Raw genomic sequence first — 23,355 nt, forward strand, 5'->3', positions numbered from 1 at the left:
CCAGTGTGGGACAGAATTCACCTGTGCTGAACCTTCCAGGTTACTGATCTTCATCCCGCATCTGTCTAGAAGGACCTCTGCATACATGTGAGCATCTCACCAGCCATGAGGACACTTGCACCTTTCTCCAAGGGCTGATGGCTGGGCCCTAGAAACCCCAGGGTGGCCAGAGAGCAGCCACCTCTCAGGATAATCCCGAGGGGGAGATGCTGTGAGGGCTGACAACGGGGCAGGTGCAGCCCATCCATCCCGCTGCGGGCAGGAGTGAAGAGCGCAGGAGTAAAGGGTGGGCTGGCATGCTCATTCAGGAGAGCAAGGGCCCACGGTGCTCGGACCACTTTCCTCACTCCATTTTCTCAGCCTCAGAGGGAGGAAGACAGATGAAGTCATCATGGGTGACACCATGCAGGCATTGGTCTGGTTTGGTGTGCTGCTGCTTCTCACCATGGGCCTCCCCACAAACCCAGGTGAGCCCGGCCCTTGGCACCCAGGGTGCAGATGCCAGGGCAGGAGACTGCATAGTCCTCAGACTGGAAGAGGCAAGGATGAGGGGGACAGTGCGGGCCCAGGTGTTCCCAAAGACTTGCCTGGGCCAGAGTTTCTTACTGAAATTATCGCACTCTGGAATCCAAGTTTGTAGGCACATGTGCTAAGCAGCCTGCTCCACAGAAAAATAACCTAGTTGAAGTAATTTATAGCCAATATCTGTCTTCTGGAGTAGCACATGTTCTCCAGTATCTTTACTAGAACCTAAATTATGTCCTGCTCACCCTCCAGAGTAAGCACCACCCCTCCACCCATCAGTCACTGCAGGAAGAGACTGCACATCCTGCCCCCAGGCATTTTCTTGTTGGGGCAGCTCAGCCTGAGGAGGGGCAGCCCAGGGTGAGGCACATTCTAGTCAACACAGCGTGACTGAGGGGTAGTCTCAGGGACATTTTGAGAGAAGGAAGGGGACAGCCTGCAGCTGAGTGATGCCAGAACATCTGTACCAAGCCAGAAAACCCTGAACATGCAATCTTGGTAAAGTGAACCCTTAAATAAGGTGGTCTGCGTGCGTGTGTGCACACATATGCTCCCCCACACAGGACCGAAGTGTGGAATTGGAGCAGTTGATTTCAAAAGTACAGAGACTGTCTTGGACTCTGAGCTCTTCTCTAGGACTGTTAGCTGGAGAAATCCCACAGTTGGTGGACATCCATGGCAGGTCAGTAAAACAACGGCATTGATTTCTTAATGAAAAAATGGTAAAATATTCCTTTTGTTTTAAATATCATAACTCTAGGTTAACATGTCATTTTTGTCTTGACACATTTGACCTATCTGCCCAAACATTTACTTGTTAGGTAATATCTTAGTAACCAACTCATAACTGTATCTAAGAATGTTATAGCATATTAAAAGAGTTGACTTCAAATATTTCTGAAGGAGTCAGCGTCCATGGGGACATGTATGTTAGTTCTAACTTTTGTCTTTTCTAACTTTTCCAACTTTTCATACATGTCCATGGGGACATGTATGTATTCTAACTTTTGTCTTGGGCAGGTCTTCTGAAAATTAGATGAGCCACACTTCTGGGAGGAAGCTTGATTCAAGATGACCTGGTGGTTACAGCAGCAGCACGCTGCTCAGCTAGCCTCGACGAGTAAGTTGTGGCTTCTCTCCCTTGTCAGACTTTGATTCGTTGTGATAGAACTTGGGGATTTGATGATCTAAATACCTTCCAGGGTTAAACCTCAGTCCCTTTCTTAATTTTACTACCCAGTCTGCCCACTACCCAGTCTGCCCACCCATTGGCCTTCCCCATGCTTCCTACCGTTACTAACCAGAAACCCCAGAGATCCAAGACTTCATCTATAATTTGTGGAGTTAGTGGGAAGAAAAATAATTACCTGCTCTCATAAAGTATTAACATCAAATGTTAAGTGGATGCTCCCAAAGTTTAATAACCTGAGTTTTAATCATTGGGAGGGAAAATACCATGGAAACAACAGGCACTTGACTAGATCGAAAGAGGGTGCTAATAAGAGGAAAAGAAGGATAGTTTTAGGAACAACTTGTTAAAAAATGGAAGCACATATATAGACTGGTTTAAGTACAAAAGAAAAAGAAGATTCCACACTTAAATATTTTACACTGAAAGACAATTGATGGTAAGGGAAAGGATTCACAGAATGCAAACACTATGACTAAAAACCTTGCCTTTTTATAGATCCTTATAATTTATAAGAAATTATGACAATTAGAAATCACTAATAAAACAACACCTTTGAAGACAGTAGTACTTACAGGTACTTTATTCATATTTTTCATTTAATTACATAAAACCAAGTGTCTTTTCTGGGGAAACAACAGTTGTGCTGTTGAAACATTTTTCTTTGTTTTCAGGGAGCAAATTAAGAGTCTGGCTGTGGTTGCTGGGGAGTACAACCTCTTTCGGAAGGATAAGCAAGAACAGAATATTCCTGTCTCAGAAATGGTTATCCATCCTGAATACAACACACTTCCTCTGACATCTTCCTCTTCCTAGCCCAACGTCTAACCTTTTTTTGTGTGTTTTGTACCTAACATTCTTCTGTTTAACCTGCTCCAGGCATCCTGGCCTCCCCACTGTTCCTCAAACACTGGGACATGACACCTCTACAGGGCTTTTCCATTCTGTTTCTTCTTCTTCAAATGCTTTCCACCAAGGTAACGGCATGGGTCCTTCCCCTAGCTTCTTTAAGGCCTTGTCCAAATGTCAGAAGCTCGATGAGACTTGTCATGACTACCCTACTTAAAACTACATCTCCCATACCATCCTCTTTAATCCCCAGATTTGTCTCCTTTACCCTGCTGTGATTTCTCCAGAGCACACATTACCTTATAGCTAAATTATTATATTTGCTGTTTGTATTTCCTCTCCCCCTGCAACACACATGCACACACATACACGTAAGTTCTGCCTGCATAGAGATTTTTTTTCTGCATATTCACTGAGGCCTAGAAGAGGGCTTACCATATAGTAGTAGTCAATTTACTATTGAAAAAAATATTTCTTTTTAAAAAATTTTTAAAGATTTTATTTATTTTTAGAGAGAGGGGAAGAAAGAGAAAGGGAGGGAGAGAAACATCAATGTATTGTTGCCTAATGCACGTCCCTTACAGGGGACCTGGCCCGCAACCCAGGCAAGTGCCATGACTGGGAATTGAACGAGAGCTACCCTTTGCTTTGCAGTCCAGCACTCAATCCACTGAACCACACCAGCCAGGCTAAAAAAAAAAACAATTTCTTAAGAACAAGGCCACACCTTAAAATGTTAGTAGTTTTGGGGGGATTATTGTGGTGTATAGAACAACAGGTTATGTTTTTCCTTGTTTTACATTTCCTGCATTTTTCTAAATTTCTATTTGAAATAATTTTAATGAAAAAGGAAAACTTTGAAAATATGTCAATATAACACTTAGGAATAAACTGTAGAAGACATGAAATCAACCACTGTCACTTTCCAAATACATTCAGCATCACTTTCTCTGAACCTCATAATTTTTTTTTCAGGAATTGCTATTCAGCCAATCTGTCTTCCCAATAGAGATGATGAATTTGAAGATGGGATTCTTGGCATGACCAGTGGATGGGGCAAGAATTCAGAGAGTAAGGTGCATCAAAAATATATATTTCTTCCCTTTGCATGCCCAATAGAAACAGGGATTTTTTTGGCCAGGAGTAATACATTTATCCTCCGTTTTTCTTTGCCCTGAGTTCTGACTCAGTGAAGATTTCTGCTTGTCTTCACCACAGAAAAGTCTATACCTAAGGCTCTACCTACAACTCTGGCTGCCATTTTGGTTAGTGTGTCAGCTAAAACTGGAGGTCGCTGTAATGGGGTGAAAGAGGCTACAGGAAAGGGGTTATCTGGAAATAGTAACAAGAGTTATGTTTCATATGTTTAATATTGTGATTTTTAAAGAAAATTAAGAACTTTATAAAATATTGCTTTATTGAATAATGTTTTTCTTTGGCGAAAACATTCAAGCATAGCTTTAGAGAAGCTACAATTGCCCATGTTACCCTAAAAATCTGCTGGATTTAAAAAAAATGTTCTTTATCGTATATATGATTTTAGGAAAGAATATATTTCGCCCTTAAAAAATAAGAACTTCTACATTTTGGTTAAACATCTACTTGAAACAGTTTTAAACTTGTAGGTTTCTTATGATTTGTTTCAGTGAAGACAGTTGTTGGCTGACTTATCAGTCCCTCCTCCACAGCATCAGAATATTCAAATACCCTACAAAAATTGGAACTTCCCATCATGGATGGCACAGAGTGTAACTCTGCTCAAGGGTATGAACCTTCCTCTCCTGGGAAGGACTGTGTTGTGTGCCGGTTTCCCTGATGGGGAAAGGATACCTGCCAGGTGAAAAGCATAAACCAGCTCAGGTATTCAGTAACACATGGGTGATAGTGGTTTCTGTCTTTCCCCGTGAGCTGCTTTGGGGAGATACTGCCTTAAAATTCCCCTTTCCTTCATCTTTTCAACTAGCTTCTACTGAAAAAAGTTGACTTGTCCTGGGCTGAGAGAATTCTTTCCTGTCCTGTGCCCCATCTTACCCCCACACCTCTCTTTTGTGGGGTAGGAATGGGAGAGGTAGGGGGTGTGGTTTGAATATTTCCAACCTTATAGAATCAAGCAAGATGACTACTTTGGCAAACTAATTAGGCTCAGCTGTGAACTTTTTCATTCCATCTTTTGTTAAAATGTTTAAGTATTTAGTGCAAAATGCAATCTTTGCACAAAGTTTGACCGAAGATAGCATAGTTATAGTAACTGTTGGATAGAAAGATGTGATTGACAGTAACCTCCAGAGGACAACAACTTTACAAAGGAGAACAATCCTTACCAGATACAGAGAGGAAAGGGAAACCGATGTGCTAAAGACATGAATTTTAAGTTTAAATAGAAAAGATGATTTACTTGGAAAGCTTTTTTTTTAAGTGGAGGATCAAGGAGTCTTTGTTTTTTACCATTAGGCAGGGGGAAACTGCTATGAGAAGCCCCCTGAAATTATCTTCTGGAAAAATGTATTTTCCTTCTAGGAGGCGACAAAGACCAGGAGATAAAAATTATAATTGTGCCACTATCTAAGTCGGAACAAAGGCAGACGAAGGGTGCTTTGTTCTGTCTGCATGCTTTATAGGTAATCTTGTTTTGGATGAAGCCCTCAGACAATCCCGTGCCTTTTGAGGAGGGCTTACTCTAACACAAAAGTGGCACTTGTTCTCAAAGCAGCATATTATTCTGAAGGGTTATTGAAGATAGGATTCTGAAATCATGGTTTCTTATCCTCCATGGAACCAACAGTTTTTGACACATAGTCTCTGGAACAAAACTAGGCTTCCGGGCATTCTGTTTTTAAAGCCTTGAGCCATAACCTTCCATAACCTTGGGGGCTCTATTCACTGATGCTATAGCCTTGGAATATAACCCAGTCTTTTCCAACTATCGCAGGTGATGAGCTGTTATAGAGGCATGTAACCGTAAACTAGCTAGCTTCATTCCATTGATTTTGGAATGTGTATGGTTGTTCCCAGAAAAGAAGGAAGGAGGGAGAGAGATGTTAAGTATTAGGTTTACAAGATTGCAGGCAATGGGTGGAAGTAGGTTACATCTGGGCAAAACCATAGTGCTTTGAAATTAATGGTAAACAAACAAAAAATGAATAAAAAGGAATTGATGGACAGTGACCATTGGGCTTATAGGCCTCTACTTCTCTGAGATTAGTGCAGATATTTGTGGACCTGACAAAATATTCTTAACTTGTGAATATTTTCAAATTTTCTCTTTCTCTACTGTAAAAGGGGAACTCTGGAAGCCCACTTGTCTGCAGAAGGGACAATGGACTCTGGGTTCTTGCTGGGATAACTTCCTGGGGAACTGGTTGTGCTAGAAGTTGGGCTCCTTCAAGAAATAACTATATAAGGAGCTCAGCTGGCATTTGCTCCAAGGCTTAAGAATTGAAGGATTTTGTCACTCAGAATATAATCACAGGTAAGTGTAATTTCTGTGAATTTTTCTTTTCTCATTTCATTGCAACTCAAAAATTGATCGTACTTAATTATTTCAAGGGTATTTTGATACATTTCAGATATAATTAGGACTAAGCTTTGAAACAAAGCAAAAATATGGCTGGTTTTCAATCATAATCCAATGTGTATAAACTTCTGTCTCTGCATTCATGAATACTGATATCTGTCGATTTAACTTGATCATCAGTTGGATCTTCAATGTTATCTTCATGTAGATTTTCATGGAATTTTTTTGTATTTCTGATATTTAAAAATACAAGAAAGGATTCAGAGTATTCTTTATTTATCCAGTTGACTTTTTTTCTCTAAATTACTTGAGAGCACAAAATAAATCACTCCTCTCCCACTTTTCCCATTCTGCCTTGTTCATTTTACTTGGCAACAGTGGAAAAAATAAGGGAGGCTTTGCAGTTCTTTTTGTTCTGTGGCACTACACCCTAGATTAGAGAGAAAAACATGGGTTTGGAGATGCTAAAGCTGTCCTGAGGGAACTTGCCAACTATTTGGTGAGAAACTAAATAGACAAGTTTCGAGAAAAGGTAAAGTGCAGGTAAGCCCCGAGAGTCATCAGATCACTAAGGAGGAGTCTAGGGGACTCAGTCTTGAGGGATCAGAAGGTTTTTCTTGCAAAGGGGTAGCATCTTCACAAGAAAGTGGCACATGGGCAGCCCCTGTAGAATAAAGAGGCATGAGAAGATACAGTTTCCAGAACAAGTAGTTTAACATTAGAAACAACCTTTTTAGAGGCCAGGACCCAGAGCAGCAGAACATAATGTTCCCTCCATCCCGCTTTCATTAGAGTCCAAGATCAGCCGCCTGGCGATGGTTGGGAGCCTGCCGCTGCTGTTGGGTCCGCTGCATGCCAGCTCTGCCTCAGACTGCAGCAGGCTCTCAACACATTTCCATTTGGCCTTGGGAGTCAAAGCGTTCAGTTCATTGCCATGACTGCAGGGGGAATTCTCTCCTGATGGCAATTCTCTTCAATTTTTATCACCTGGAAGTGAAGGTTAAAGAGGTTAAGAGCCCTAAACAAAGGTTAATGATAACAACATTTTAAAACGGCAATGAAATGAGGCAATAACCATTAATTCCACAGTCAAATGAATATCGGAATGTGACAAGTACTTTATTTAAATAACACTTCTTTAAGGTATCTTCTTAAGCTTCCAATTCCCTCGTTGCCTATTTCTTCTAGCTCCCAACAATTGAAGTGGGACACTGCCATGTGAAATCTTGAAGTGAGTGACAGAGGCTTGCCATGTCCTTGCCAACATTTATATAGTTCTCACTTTGGTATCTTTAAACAAGGGTATTTATTATAGCCCAGGACCACCTGGACAGAGATGGGAGGACACTGTGTTAGTTCCATACACGATAAATTTGACAGCTTCACTGTAATTTGTGATTTGAGAAAACTGGATAAATCTTAAATTTGAAAAACTCAAACAAAAAAAAAAGAACATCTGAATACTATTCAGCCATAAGAAAGAATGAAACCTTGAGATTTGTGACAACATGGGTGGACTTGAAGGCATGCTGAATGAAATCAGTCAGACAGAGATAATACTGTATGACCTCACTTATATGTGGAATTTAAGTTTTAAAAAACTAAGTTCATAGATACAGAGAACAGATTGGTGCTTGTGAGAAGTGAGGGTATGGGATTGAGCAAAATGGGTGAAGGGGGTCAAAAGGTACAATTTCCAGTTCTAAATAAGGCATGAGGATGTAAGGTAAAGCATTGTAACTGTAGATAATAATACTCTATTGCACATTTAAAAGTTGCTAAGAGAGTAGATCTTATAATAACTCATTACAAGGAAAAAATTTGTAGCTGTATGTGGTAATGGGTATTTACTAAACTTATTGTAAAACTTACATGTTTTGTAATATGTAATATTGAGTTATGTGTATACCTAAAACTAATGTAATGTTATATGCTAAAATTATACCTTAATAAAAATAAATAGGAAGAAAAGCATTGTAGAAGTATGTCAGATATTAATTAATAAAACTATTTAAAAAGAAAAGAATGTATCATTTAGAAATTTTCCTAATAAAGTCTGCAAATACATCTCATAATAGCACCTAAAAACATGTTCATTCCCATAGATATAAATTATATAATATAAATTGTACAGCTTTGAGCTGACTGTATCATATGTCTTGAAATATTGTCTATAGATGAACAGGGGTTTGATCTCCAAAATATATAAAGAACTGATACAACTTCACTCAAGGAAGATGAACAACCCAATTAAAAAGTGGGCAAAAGACTTGAACAGACACTTCTCCAAGGAGGACATACAGAGGGCCCAGAGACCTATGAAAAGATGCTGAGCATCACTAGCCATCAGAGAGATGCAAGTTAAAACGACAATGAGATACCACTTCACACCGGTCAGAATGGCCATCATAAACAAATCAACAAACAACAAGTGTTGGAGAGAATGTGAAGAAAAGGGAATCCTAGTGCACTGTTGGTGGGAATGCGGACTGGTGCAGCCACTGTGGAAAACAGTATGGAATTTCCCCAGAAAGCTAAAAATGGAACTGCCTTTTGACTCAGCAATTCCACTGCTGGGATTATATTCTAAGAACCCTGAAACACCAACTCAAAAGAACCAATGTACCCCAATGTTCATAGCAGCACAATCTACAATGACCAAGTGCTGGAAGCAACCTAAGTGCCCACCAGTAAATGAATGGATCAAAAAATTGTGGTACATTTACACAGTGGAATACTATGCAGCAGAAAGAAAGGAGGAGCTCCTACCCTTTGCAACGGCATGGATGGAGCTGGAAAGCATTATGCTAAGTGAAATAATCCAGGTGGCAAGGGACAAATGGACAAATACCATATGATCTCACCTTTAAGTGGAACCTAATCAACAAAACAAACAAGCAAGCAAAATATAACCAGAGACATTGACATTAAGAACAATCTGACAGTAACCAGAGAGGAAGTGGGAGGGGGTAATTGGGGGGGGGGAGAAGGGGAAGGGTTTTCAGGAACAACTATAAAGGACACATGGACAAAATGAAGGGGGGTTGGAAGCAGAGAAGGGAGGTGGGGATGGCTGGGGTGGGGGGGGTAGTGGTAGGAGGTAAATGTAGACAACTGTAATTGAACAACAATAAAATTTTTAAAAAATGAAAAAATTCATTGTCCGTAGCTGAAGTAATTAATCAGTTTATTCCCTATGTTTTGGAAGATTGTCGACCTCAGGGAACAGTGCTGTTTGGGGAAAACAGGAAGATCTGTTAGCCCCATTTGAAAGAGGGCAGCTATTCTCATGAATGGTATGTATCCCGGGTGGGAATGATTCCTAGATTTTCCCCATAAACAATGTCATTTAAGAATCTATGTTTTAGCAGTCTAATGTAGAATCTCAATACCTTTACCTGATTAACATAAAACTCTATATATTTCATCTGAAACTTTCTGGGTGGCAAACATTTGCCAATCAGGATTTCTGATACTCATAGTATAAATTATCAACCTAAGTGGTATTAAGACTGGAGCTTACATGAATCGATACATTCAAATGACTAACATTAATAGCCCCTGGTAGTGAAATTGTCATGGGAATTTAGTGGTTAATCTGTTTCACTTATTTCTGTAATGATGATAATATTTTGTTAAGTGTTGCCTAGAAGATGGAAACTAGGTCATGATCTGTAAGCTTCAATGTCTTTGAAAGTTTCTCTACATACCCTGCCTTCTCTATGATTAAAGATATCTTTAAAGTTTCGAAATTCATTTTGCAGATATCTCATTTTCCTAGTGTTCTACATTCATTTTTTAAAATTATATTTAGCATTGAAAGGTATTCAAAGATAGATGATAATTCCATGAGTTTATAACCTGGTAGGAGGAGAGAACTGGACAAAAAATAACTATACTATAAAACAAGATAAAATAAGCTTTGTAGTCTGCACTACCCAGGTGTGTTGACACTGCGGAAAAGGGAGAGACGAATTCTCATTGCAGGGGTTTCTGAGGTGAGTGTAGTGTGGTTGGGAGGGGTGCGGATAGGAATGCTTTAGCAGAGAGGGTAGTATCAAAACTAGGCTTTAAAAGATAGTTATGACTATGTAGTCCATGAAGTCTTTCATAGCTCCAATATCTAAGATTTCTACAGTGAACTCCAGGCAGAGGGAATTATGTGTAAGCGATGTCAGGGAGCTGAGGACTGCAGAGCTGTTTGAGCAATGTGTACCCCGATGCTGCTGGAAAGCAAGGTTAATGTAGACAAGAACTGGAACAGCAGCAGACAGTGAAGACAAAAAGAACAGGAAGGCCTTAATCATAGAGGACCTTGAATTTCATGTGAACAAATTTAGACTTTACTCCATATGCAATGGAAAGCTAAAATGATGGTGAGATTGTAATTTATAAAATGAATGTAAATATTTTATGAGTAGAGGATGGAAATGAAGTGGCTTATTGCAGCCCGTATTTAGAAAGCTTAAGAGTCTAAGTTGGCTTTCTGTGAACAAACCTATTAATAACATACTACCAATAAAGACTTTGCCATCTTTGCTTATTCTTCTTTTAGAAGAGTAGAATTCAGAACAAACATTGCAGTCCTGTTTTATTAGAGTTCTGGGCAAGGGAAGTAGGGAGGAGGCCTGCAGGTACCATCTCTAAAGAGGGACATTGATAAGCCAGAAAGTAGCTGAAGGACAATGAGTTAAATGAAAAAAGAAACTTAAAACAGTATCTTGAGAGATATGGCAGAAGGAACTAGGAATATTTTTGGTCCAAAGAGGACTTGAGCGCAGGAAGGAACTGTCTTAATTTATATGAAAGGCTACTAGAGAAGCAGGCTTGAACTTGTTCTGATTAACTACAGAGCTGAGAATTAGGAACAGAGGGTAGATGTTAGGAGGAGGCAGATTTTAATTCAACATAAAGTAGTTTCTAATTTGCAGTATTCCTGAGACTTAATGGACTGCCTCAGGAGACAATGAATTTCCTTTATAAGTGGCTATTTGAGTAGAGCATGGATGCCTATGGGTGAGATTTGAAAAAAGCATTTATATATTAGGTAAGAGACACGTAGATTACTGCCAATTTACCCTGAAACACAGAGAGCCTGTGATTCAGCTTAGTGAAGAATTGAAGCTATCTCTACAATAAGAACTGGAGATACCCCTTCATCCTGAATGTCTTTCTCTACAAGAAAGACATTCAAGACAAAGAGGTTTGGTAGTAATGTCAGGTATTGTAAAAGCTGAAATGAGTTCAGATTAAATGCCATTGGATATGGTATTTCAAAATTTGGGAGGTGATTCAGTAGAAATTGTTGCATCATAAGCTATATTCATGGGTTAAGTGATTGTTGAAGACTTGGTATCTTTTCTTCACCAAATAGTAAAACAAAAAAAAGTGATTGAGAACTTAAGATGTGTCAGGCACCAATTTAGGTGTTAGTAATATAGCAGTGAATGAAGTATATAGACATGTCTTCTTTCATGGGGCAAGGTGGAAGGTGGAGAGTGGGGATAATACAGATAACATTACATATCATAGTAGAAGGTAGTAAGCACTATGTCCAATGATAAAGCAAGAAAGAGAGGGTAGAGAGTGACGGGCTTTGCAATATCAGAGAGGATGGTCAGGGAAGACTGCATTAAAGATGATATTTTAACAAAGACTTGAATAAGATGAGGGGCGAAATTACATGATCATCTTGGGAAGGGACATGCCTGGTCAAAGGAATGGCGTTTATGAGGCAGGAAATCCCTTGGTATGTTCAGGGCACGAGAAGATGAGGGAGCCTAAGTGAGCTAAGCGAGAGAAGGAGAAGTGGCTGTGATTAGTGGTGACCACACTTACAAGACATAGGAGGATCTGGGATTTAACTGTAAGATATGGAACCATCAGAAGACTATGAACAGAGGAAGAGCATTATCTGATACATTTTAAAAGGATCATTTGGCTATTGTATTGAAAATACATTGTAGCCCTGGCTGGTGTGGCTCAGTGCATTGAGTGCCATACTGTGAACCAAAGGGCCATCAGTTTGATTCCCAGTCAGGGCACATGCCTGCATTCTGGGCCAGGTCCTCAGTGGGGGGCATGTGAGAGGCAACCACACATTGATGTTTCTCCCCATCTCTTTCTCCCTCCCTTTCCCTATATCTAAAAATAAATAAATAAAGTCTTAAAAAAAAAAAAAAAGAATGTAGACAGGCCCACCCAAAAGCTGAGAAACTAGCTACTGCAACAATCCAGGTAAAGAGGATGTTGACTTTGACCCCGTGTGTTACAGTAGAGGTGGGGAGAAGTGGCAGAGCCATGGGATTTGCTAGCAAGTTGAAAACTTGGGGTTTAAGAGAGAGAATCTTATGATTAACTTGAGGGGCTTTTTTATTTTTATTTTTTTAACCTATGGAAGGATAGAGCTTGTTTGAGATGAGGAAGGAGGTTTAAGCAGTGAAGAGAAAGAGGAGATTGGAACAGTGGCTTTTGGGTGATAGGGCTAGGTAAAGACAAACAGAGTTTTTGTTTGGTTGGTTGGTTTTTGGAAGTGGAGGCTTACCTGTCCTTATGGGAAGAAGAGAGGGTAAGAGTGATAAATACAGAGAAATATATATTTATATGGAGAAAGTTTAATAAGAACACAAAGATAAAGAGGGTATTAGCTTTGGAAAGAAAAACAGTTCCTTTTCTGGGAAAGCAACAAAAAAGTTTGAGGTAATTTATAGGACAGTTGAAGGAATTCACATTAAATGCTGTCTTTGTAATTATAAGTGTTCAATTGTTTCAAGTTTAAGAAATGAGGTTGAGAATAATAGGTAAAAAGATATGACATAGCTTTTAGGGACTAAAGTAGGAAGTCAACTAAGGAGAATAAGACTTTCAAAAGTATCATAACTCCGTAATAGAATGGACTTGTTACATTTCAGTAAGTTTAGAACAAACTGGTTGTGAAATTTATCATTATTTCATGTACCACCACAAAAGAAACCAAACCACCGAAGACTGAGATCCCCATGTAAAGCTAGGACACCGAAGGCCTTCAGTGTTAGGCTAATGGAGGCACAAACTCACCCACGTGGAAAGTTCCATGCCTCCCTCCACCTTGGCACTGAGAATTTGAATCACAACCTAATCCTCATGTCCATCTAGAGATTAAAATTCTCTACACCAGTGTAGTCTAAACTACAGCAAGCAGAAAAATTAAGTAGTATTCAGTTGAGAATACCCCCCAGGTGACTATCCGTAGCTAATGCAAGTCCTTTCTGGAAAAAACTCTTTCAATTCATGTCTAACAGAATTGTAAGATCCTTCCAATTTTAGAATGTTCAAGTGCAAAAAGACATGTTTTAGAAATGTAATAAGATATGGAGCCAATTGGCATACTTGGTGACTTTCCCAGCATGCAAAGCAGTGCTGACTAGTAAAAGGGTTTTGTAAATTCCAAATGGAGTCCATCAGCTAATGGTAAGGGGAAAACAGATAATGAGAAGAGGAGTGGGGAGTTATACAGTCTCCCCAGGCCTAGTACTTTTATTCCGGTAGGTGGTAGATAGATTCGGATAAGACAGATACGTGGCACTCAGGTGGTCTCCTTTTTTCCATGCCTGTGGTGACACTGCATGTCTTAGAAGCTAGAAGAGTGACTCAAGTATAGCAAACACTCAGTAGATATTTGAATGAATAAGTCAATGATTAATTTTTGTGCCCATCCCTCACTTAGCTTGGTTAGACCTCGAAATCCTTTTTAATATAGAAATCACTAGCAATAAATCAAAATTGGCAAGTGAGTTGAAGTCTGTTTTCCATTTCTGAATTAGAAATTTTGAGGCAGAAAATAATAGTTTGATGAAAACAGAAGAAAGTACTGGCCTTTGAAATCATAAAGCCTAAACTGTATTTCCTATTATATGAGACGTGATGAGTCCCTCACTATCGATGCCGGTTTTCCCACTTGGAGAAGGGGAGTAATTTCCCTCCTGTCTGCTTCAGAGGGGCGTAATGAATATCAGGGAAAATGATAGATGTGGAGTGCTTCTTCAATGAAAGTGCTTAAAAGAGCGAGCTTCATTATATATTTAGGTAGCTTATTGCTTTTGAAATTGAAGTGCTTAAAAAGTGATCTTAATAATATTTTAGGCAGCCTCTTTTTACATCTGTGTTCAGGATAATGGACCTAAATAGAAAAAGAGTAAAGCAAGGAGTTTCTGGTTAAGGAAGAGATATTTGGTAAGAATTATTGTGTTGTTTTTTTGGAAACTGGGTGTAAAAGAGTTGATGATTCCTATAGTCCAGAACATTTATTGCTTACAAGGCAGTGGGGTGTTAACCAGTCTAAATACGTTGATAAAGACTGCTACTGAGTTTAGAAAGGAGTTCATTCTGACATGTTAGATTGTGGATAAGGTTGCTTTACATTCAGGTGAATGTGAGACATGGAAGGCATTGAGGATTTATGGCCCACCAAGGTCTCTTTTCTTGAATAGTAATATGAATTAATGTAGGAAAATGAGGGCGTAATGGGTTATGTGTTAAATTATGTAAGACTACTTTCAAAATATTTAGACATGTTTCTAAAGATACTGGGAGAAGGTCGAGGCCGATCTTCCTGGGAGTTTGAGAGCTGACATCTGGACGGCAGGGACTGTGACTCAGGCTGACATATATGCTCCATGATCGGTCCATGGCTCCTGACTCATAACTCAGCTCCTGGGTGGATACTATGAATTTGCAATTAGACTTAGGACAGAAAGATGAATCTTAGGTTTCTTCAATTTATAGTTCATAATTCTCGCATTTTATAACTAAATGAAATTTTAAAGCTGGTTTCTGGCCATTCTATAATTAAAACTCCTCTGTTTGTTGGATAAATGTCAGAAATTCAAGCATGAACAAATTATTCTCAACATAAGGAATTTCCATTGCTTTTTATCTTTTAATATCCTGTAAAATGTTGTTATTGGTGAGTTATGAGCTAAAGCCAAGGCAATGGATCTTATTTGTCACACTTGACTCTGCCATTTATTATATGTTCTTCATCTTACTCTATCTAGCTTACAAATTTGGAAAATAATGATACGAGAAGATAAAACTATCGTACTAACATTTACAAGCTTTGACATAGAAAATCAAGTTGGATGTGACCATGGCTGTGTATTTTTACAATCAAGCAACCGAGTGCTTATTAGTAAGCATGTTACATTTATTTTATTTGTCATTTTATAGTTCCTGCAAGACTGAAGAGGTACTAAAGGATCTGAAATTAGATTTTTGCACACAGGGCAATTATTTTATCTTATGTACTGTGCCCTTCTTGAAGGGGTGGGGCTCCGTACAGTAAGAGTAGAACCAACAGCCAGCATACATTTCACTCTCACTCAAGGACATGCTTATTGATTTTAGAGAGAGGGAAAGAGAGGGAGAGAGACATTAATGTGAGAGAGAAACATTAATCGGTCGCCCCCCACATGCTCCGGGGATTGAACCCACAACCTAGGTATGTGCCCTGACCAGGAATCAAACCTGTGACATTTCAGTTTATGGAATGACGCTCCAGCCAAGTGAGTCACACCAACCAGGGACAGTGGCCAGCACACTGACAGAGCATTCTCTATTCTTTTCTCAGGTTTAATAGCAGTATTGAATAAAATTGTCATGATTGTCAGAAAACTTCTTTTCAAAGCAATGTTTATTTTTTCACTTTGCCATAAAAGTGGGTGTGTGTTTGCTAAGTCTAGTAAAGACAGATGAGCAAATGGAAGAAAATGTAAGTTAATCACAACCCTACCACCTAGAGAGAGATGCTGTTAACATTTTGGTATATATTTATACATATTAAATGTACACACTGAACTTTACTGCACATTGTATTGTAATGTTATTTTTCTCATGATACAATAGATCATTTCATGTCATTAAATTCCTTTTACTGAACACATCATAAGCTATGTAAGCATAACTGATATATTTATTGAATTGAAATACTGTGAGTTAGGCGTGACAGAGAGTCTCTAGAGCTGGTACAGACCTTAGTCTCTGGGTCTCTGTAAGGTCAGTGGTTAGGATGAATCTCTCTTCACAAATGTTTGAAAGAATGCTATAGGCAAGGTATTGTGTCTAGGGTTATAACATGTATTACCTAAATAATTTTATGCTTCAGTCCTGCTATTTACCCAGTAATCATTCCTTCGACCAATCATTTGTTGAAATACAACTATGTGCCAGATACCACACCAGGCCTGGATATATAGAGAGTAAAAGCAGTCTCTACAGTAACAAGCTCACATTCAGGTGAGGTAACTAAAGGTGCACAACAGAGTTGGAAATAACACGAAATAGGGAATGTGCTGTGGTGATTCAGGAAAGGCAGCAGTCACTTCCATTCTGTGTCCGTGAAGGTTTTTGGGGGAACTGGACTTTAAGTGAGACCCTGATGGATGAGTAAAATTTGGCCATGGGAGATTGGGTATGAGAAAGTGAATGGAATATAAAATCACTGAAGCAGAGAGTGAGGAATGATTAAATGGGCCACTAAATAGTGTGCTTACAACAGAGAGTTCATGAAAAGTAATATTAAGAAAACAAACATGTTTACTTACTGATGGGGGCGTGGGGAGCCTACAACTCAGGCATGTGGCCTAACCAGGAATTGAACTGGCACCCTCTGGCTTTGAGGAATGATGCCCAACCAACTGAGCCATGCTGGTCAGGGCTGTTTCTGCCATTTTTCAGTACTCTTATTTCAATTACTTTTTCTTTTAAGGTAAGGTATGGAGATACATTGCCCTCACCATTGCTGGCAGAGTCTACTGAGGCTATAGTTACATTTGCTTCTAACAACAGTGGCAGCAGCTTTGGGCTTCCCTTTACTGCTGCTGTGGAGAACTCAGAAGCAGGGAAGTATTTTAGATACTTAATTCCCTGCTATTTTCCTTTAATGGGGGTGGTGAGGAAGAAAGAATGCCTTTGGCTATCCACTTTGGATTTCCTCCACACTTCCATAGGCTCAGGGTGCGGGAGTGTGGCTCTGTTGGTGAAAGAAGGGACGACTCACTCTGCCAGTTACCCAGGCTTACATCCCAAGAATTTAATGTGTCATCGGTTCATTTACGCTCCAGAGAAGCACATTATAAAGGTAAGCAGTGGACAAAGCATTTTACTTCATTGAGAACTTAGCGATGTTAGGCGGAACTTGCTTCCTCTGTACTGTGAAATTCCTGGCATGACTAGAATCTTCTTTGCCTTTCACTTTTTAAAGCCCTAAAAGAGGATTTATATATGTGGTTTAAAAGTTTCAACAACTTAAAAACTAATACAATGAAAAGTATGCCTCCTTCTCATTCAACTGCCATCCTACCTCCTGGTGGAAAACACTGATAAGCTTTTAGGTCAGCCATAGAGAGATATTCTGAGCATTTATAAATATATGTGTATTTATATTACTTGGTGGTGTTTTTTCTACTTAAAAATCTCTCAAAGATCTTTACAGATCAGTCCATAGAGCTCTCTTCAACAACCACATAAAATTATATTGGGCAATATTCCATAATTTCTTAAACCGGTTCCCTATTGACAGACACTTGGTGAGTTTCCAGTCTTTGCCCGCAGCAGCAAGGCTGGTGCACTCCGATGTCACTGCGTTTGGACCGTGTAGATGAATTTAGTTCCCAGAAGTGGAGCTGCTGGGTCAAAGCACTTGCGCCTTTAAACGGTGTAGTCATCGCCAACCTGCCCTCCAAAGAAGCTGCCATTATTTACCCTCTATCAGTGGAATAGAAGGGGGTTACTGGGAGCCACTTAGCGTGCAGAGGGAAGCCGTTCCAGTTGACCTCCTCTCTCCTTTGACCACTTCCCTGGTTATGTTTATAATTTGTACAGTTGGCATTTGAGGACTTTACTACTGAGTTTAACCAGAACTGTGCTTGTGACGCTGTTGTGATTTTTGGTGATACTGAAGCAGAGCATGAGTTAGGTGGGTAACATTCTGTCGTTTAAACTTAATCTGAAAAACATGAGACTAACCAGTGTAGCTGTGGCATATGCCAGCCTCACTGGGCACTCAGAGGTCAGCTGGGAATATGAGTTTCTTACACCGGAAATATGAGTTTCTATTTCCGGTGTAAGAAACTCATGATGCCAGAAAACACACGTTTAAAAACCAGGGGCCCACAGTGGGTTCGCCAGCAAGGTTTTGAATAGAAGCATGAGACATTTGAAGAAAATTTTAGCATATTCCCTCCTTTTCTGTAGTCATCCCTTCTATTGCTGATACTTTTATTTTTATGTCCACAAAAACAAATGAAAAAAAGGTAACCAAAACCTGCCATTTCTACTTGAGTCTTAAAAGTTAATTTTTTGAACCAAAACATCAAGTATGCTTTTAGTTTTGACCTACCAATTCATCAAGTGTAAAAAATTATCCCTTCCAGCCATGTAGCCACTTCCCTAACACCTTAGCTGGGTCCTAGTGCTGGCGCAACAGCAGGAATGTTGGAAGGCTCAGATGGTTTATCTAGTGTTTAGACGGGTGAGTGAAGCACAGTTCCCTGACCCAGCAGAACGGGGTCTGCACAGAGCAGGGTTCGAGCAAAGCAGATCGCAGGCACTACCCATGCACATGCAGTGTAGCCATGTTCTGTTTGAAGGAGGAATACCAAGTCTGGGATTTTTTTTTTACTTGCCTCTTCTCCTTATCTACAAATGAACAATCAATTGAGGTTTTCATGCATACTAAAAATCAGATGTCTTTAGCCTGTCTATGGAGATTATTTCCTGTGCTATAAAATTATAATGCATTGTTATCTGGAAGCTAGTGTTTAATTCCCACAGAAAATAAAAAGGATGTGCCTACAAACCAAAGCTAAAGAAAACCACAGTTGCTTAAAAATAATTAACCAGATAATACTTCACCTCCGTTTTTTTTTTTTTTTTAATTTCTAACTATAAACCAAACTTCCCTAAAACTTTTGCAGCTAAACTTTGTGGAACCTTCAGTCCTACTCCAGTATTCAGTCCTGGTAGCCTGATGGTGACTCACTTTAGAAGTGATGGTCAAAAGAACTTCCGAGGCTTCAAGGCTAGATTCGCCTTTTTGCCCTCAGGTCAGTATAAATACTCGTGCAGTGTTCTGCTTATGAAAATGGTTATAGCGAAGATAATTTGCCCATGTTTATCTAAATTTAGGGTGCTGAAATCACCTCAGTGGCAAAATAAAAATGCAAATGGCTGGGCCCACCCCCCAAAGACTTACATTCTGTAGATCTGGGATCATGCCCTGGAGTCTGTGCTGTACGAAGCTGAGAAACTGCATCTAGCAGGTGGCCGACAAGGATGCTGGTCACCTCACATTAAAAGTAGATCATTCAGATTAGAGAATGTAATTCAGAAATGAGATGGGCTAGCTCTGTTTCTGGATGTTTGAAGGTTTTAAAAGGTAAATAGGTTTCTAGGCATTCTAGGGATAAAGGAGCCCTTGCCCAGAAAAAGGAATATCATCTGCAAAGACCCTAATATAAAAGGGAATGGATTGTGTACAGAAAAACTACAAATAATGCAATGCTGTTTGACTTTTGGAAGGGTTGATAGGAAAGGTGAGAGTTAGACTATGATGGACATAGGACATTAAAGTTTAAATACCAGAGTGATAGGATAGCTAGTTAACATTTCTTGATTATACCTGTTCTGTACCAGGTATAGACTAAGAATTTCACATGCATTATCCCATTTATTCCTCCTTAAAAACCTAAGAGATTTGTACACTGCTCCCCTTCTCACAGATGAGGGCCACAGAGGCTCAGAGAGGTAACTTTCCCAAAGATGCATAGCTAGTAGAGAGTTCTAGGGCCTAGAATTCTCTAGAGAGAGTTCAAACCTTGGCAGCGATGCAGAAGATGGATATAGAAATTAGGGGTGAACTTACATGCAAGGGGAGTAGTGAGGAAGTCATTGTAGGAATTTATTCTAGATACATTGTTGATTAGATATGTTGTGGGGGAGGGGGTGTATGAAGGAGAAAAAAAATCTAGCATGATTTTGAGGATTCTAGTTTGAATGGCTAGATGGATGGTGAGGCCACCAAATTATACGGAAAAACATAAGCCCACCTTGACTGCAAAATCAATTGGTTCCATTTGAGACATGTGGATATTTTATGAGCTTGTTGGAGATCCAGATGGTGGTACTAACAGTTCTAGATTCTAGAATTCAGGAATGAGATTTAGATTGAGACAAATTTGGAAGTCACATATATGTAAACCTTTAAAAATAAGGTTATGAACCATACCTTGTGGAATATCAGGCTGAAGAACAGAATCCTAAGAAAAGACTGATATCGAGAAAGGGCCTTAGATATGTCAAGAAAATCAAGAGAGTACTTTTAAGGACCCAAGGATGGAAGAAATGCTTTAAGAAGTCAGGTACAGTGGGGATATTAAAAGATATAGATCCGATTGTATCTGTGGGATCTGGCGTTTAGCATGTGAAAGGTGATGTCAGTGAGTGCAGCATTAGAATGGGTTTGTGTGTGACCAGGCTGAGCAGGTGCAGCCAGCTAGTATAGGCTCCTCTGTTTCTGGTTAGGTTTTTCTTCTACAGATTCTTTAAACAAAATTGGATCAATATCACCTCCCAAAAGCAATCCTGTATCTTCTGCAAAAGCTATTCTCTGTAGTGAGTTTATGGCCATATGGTTACTCTTTATCGAATCTCTTTTCTTTAATAAGGTGTCTGTTTTGGCAAGTCTCCTCTTACATTGACACAGCTCCACAGTGAAGGAGAATGAGTTTTATATGAGATTATTTAGGACCATGAAACTTCCAGAAACCTGTCTGGGTTTACATAAAAACTCATAAACAGAAAGAAGAAATCAACTTTACTGTGGAAGAAAGGGGTGCAAAAGGCAATCCTGTGTCCTCCTCTATTCCTGCGCAAACCTAATATTTAAATTATCTCCCTGGACTCTGTACTTAATATGATTATTCATCTGAGGCAAAGGGGGAAAACAAAGTTTTTTATTCTTTAACATTCACTGACAACTTCTAACTTCTTCATAACCTAAAGTATCAGTTAAATATCATGATCTATCATCCCTCTGTAGGCAAGTACTGCACATGTCCTAGTTGGTGGGCTAGAATAGAAAGCTGTGCAGGTGGCTGTAAGAGGCAAAAATAACTGCCCCTTAGGGGGGAGGCAGAGAAGACTTGGTGGAGAAGGTGGCACTTGAGCTGAACCCTAGCAGTATTCCAGATCAGAGAACAGCATTTGCATGTCTGAGTGGATTTGGCATGTTTGAGGATTGTAAATAGTTTCATACAGTGAGGAGATAAAACCAGGACATATAATGAAGAACCATGTGTTCTCTGCTAACAAACAAAATTTTCTTGCTAGGATATAAGTTCCATATACTATAAATTCCAATGTAAATATATAAAATTTCTTAATAGAGTTACCTGGACAAGCTTTTAATACCAGACTTTCCAGGGGTACGTTTGGGGAATCTGTACTTTTACAAAGCTCATCTGGCATTTGGGAATTATAGTTGTTGCTTATGGCAAGCCATCGGAGAAGGATACTCTTAATTATTCCACTTGTACGTGTCATCAGTCATCAGTTATATCCTCTTTGCTGTAGGGGTCTGTGGCATCCCTCCATTCAGATCCTGGTCGCTTCTGAGAAGAACTGCAGGAGGGGAAGAAGCTGCCCTACTGCTGGCCACAGCAGGTGGGGTTGAGGTTTCTGGGCAATCCCCAGTGTGGCAGCGCCATCATCAACCTGAATGGGATTCTGACTGCAGCCCGCTGTGTGTAGTCGTGAGTGAAATGGATGACATTTCACCAATTTGCTGTTTATAGTCCATGCCTGGGACATAAACATGAAGGTCTAACTTCTGAAATCACCCAGATTAATTCCTCTCTGTGTTTTTTCTGCATTGCCATCTAGCCTCCATTCAAACAGGGTGAATGAGGAAAAAATTAATTGAGCTAGGTCTATTTCTTCTTTTGCACAAACATCTTTTCTATATCTGAAGATCCCTCTCACACTGTCTCTTAATTTGATCTTTAAGCTAAATGCTCATTATTCTACTGTGATTTCAGATGCCTCACCATGCAATGAAGCTTCCCATGGATCAATTTAGTGTTGTTCCTCTTAAAATATGGTCCACAATAGTGGAGGGCACAAGAGATAATCCACTGCCTTGATCACTGCATGACCAGTTAGAGAATGAGCTGTTTTATATTTTCCCTTTAGGGTGACTCATGATAAGCAGGCTAGACCTACAATCTCAAGGGCCAGGTAAGGTTTTTAGTCTGTGAGGGCCGTATGGTCTCTGCCACCGCAACACAACACAGCCACAGGCAGTGTGACAAAGGGGCATGGCTCTGCTCCAACAGACCTTCATTCACGAACTTTAAATTTCATATAATATTATGTGTCATGAAATATTCTTATTAGAGTCGTTTCCAACCATTTAAAATGTACGTACCATTATTAGTTCCTGGATTGTCCTGAATAGGCCCTAGGATGGGGTGTAAGGTTCTGGAATGGCATTGGTCCGCTGTCTGTGTTTAGCGGACTGCTGGGCTAGTGACAGAGTGCTTAAAGCTGCAATGAAATACCAAATTATCTGAGTGGGTCAATGTTTGCCTTTTGCCTCTTTTCACTGTAAAAGATCATTTTCTATTACATTTTCTTTCTGCTTCTGCAGCATTTATTTGGAATCTGTGAGCTTGAAGGAGAGGACTTATCTTTGTGCAAGTGTTCATGTTCACAGCTCCTATACTACCTGCAGCCAAATTGTATTTCCCCAAAGTCTCTGCAACCACCACATAGGAGACTTTTATCCCCTCCGTTTTGCAAATGAGGAGGCTATGGCCCAGCGTTATGCAATTTACTAATATCCCAAAACTACTAAGCAACAAAGGTAGGATTTAAAGTCAGCTATGGCCCACCTGATAATTCTTGAATTCCCAGCCTGACTTGGGCTCTGTATAATTTGGCCTCCACTTAACTGTCCAACTTCATTTCCTCCTTTTGTCCCTTCAGACACTGTGGTCTTCCTTCCTCTTAAGCACCAAGCTTATTCTGCTTTCTAAAGCTCTGCACTTCATTTCCTTCCACTTAGAACATGGTTATGCGACTCTCCCAGCTGCCTCCTCCTCATCTCCCTCTCCCTCTCCAATGTCACTCCCCTTCTCAACCCTCTGTGCTGTAGCAGGCCTGTTCTGTCACTTGCTTTCTGCACTACCCATTGTGTCATCTCATTGCACATCCATATCCTTGACATGTTTTTACATGATCG

The 23,355-nt window shown here is 39.8% G+C and overlaps 1 protein-coding gene across 1 annotated transcript in view; it reads left to right on the forward strand.

Moving 5' to 3' along the window:
* The first annotated feature begins 391 nt into the window (after window positions 1-391).
* The window catches only part of OVCH1 (ovochymase 1), a 38,858-nt gene continuing 15,894 nt past the window's right edge, over window positions 392-23,355 (forward strand). Inside the window, 20 exon segments of the mRNA XM_036016767.1 lie at window positions 392-467; window positions 1,089-1,207; window positions 1,546-1,573; window positions 1,576-1,645; window positions 2,389-2,529; window positions 3,456-3,634; window positions 4,252-4,315; window positions 4,317-4,375; window positions 4,378-4,400; window positions 5,843-6,032; window positions 9,247-9,373; window positions 15,113-15,272; window positions 16,822-16,952; window positions 17,061-17,193; window positions 17,937-18,030; window positions 19,031-19,313; window positions 19,635-19,648; window positions 20,652-20,726; window positions 21,687-21,753; window positions 21,755-21,862. Of these exon segments, the coding sequence (XP_035872660.1) occupies window positions 392-467; window positions 1,089-1,207; window positions 1,546-1,573; window positions 1,576-1,645; window positions 2,389-2,529; window positions 3,456-3,634; window positions 4,252-4,315; window positions 4,317-4,375; window positions 4,378-4,400; window positions 5,843-6,032; window positions 9,247-9,373; window positions 15,113-15,272; window positions 16,822-16,952; window positions 17,061-17,193; window positions 17,937-18,030; window positions 19,031-19,313; window positions 19,635-19,648; window positions 20,652-20,726; window positions 21,687-21,753; window positions 21,755-21,862 (2,141 nt within the window).

Source organism: Phyllostomus discolor, chromosome 2 (assembly GCF_004126475.2).
Source record: "Phyllostomus discolor isolate MPI-MPIP mPhyDis1 chromosome 2, mPhyDis1.pri.v3, whole genome shotgun sequence".
NCBI classification, from domain to species: Eukaryota; Metazoa; Chordata; class Mammalia; order Chiroptera; family Phyllostomidae; genus Phyllostomus; species Phyllostomus discolor.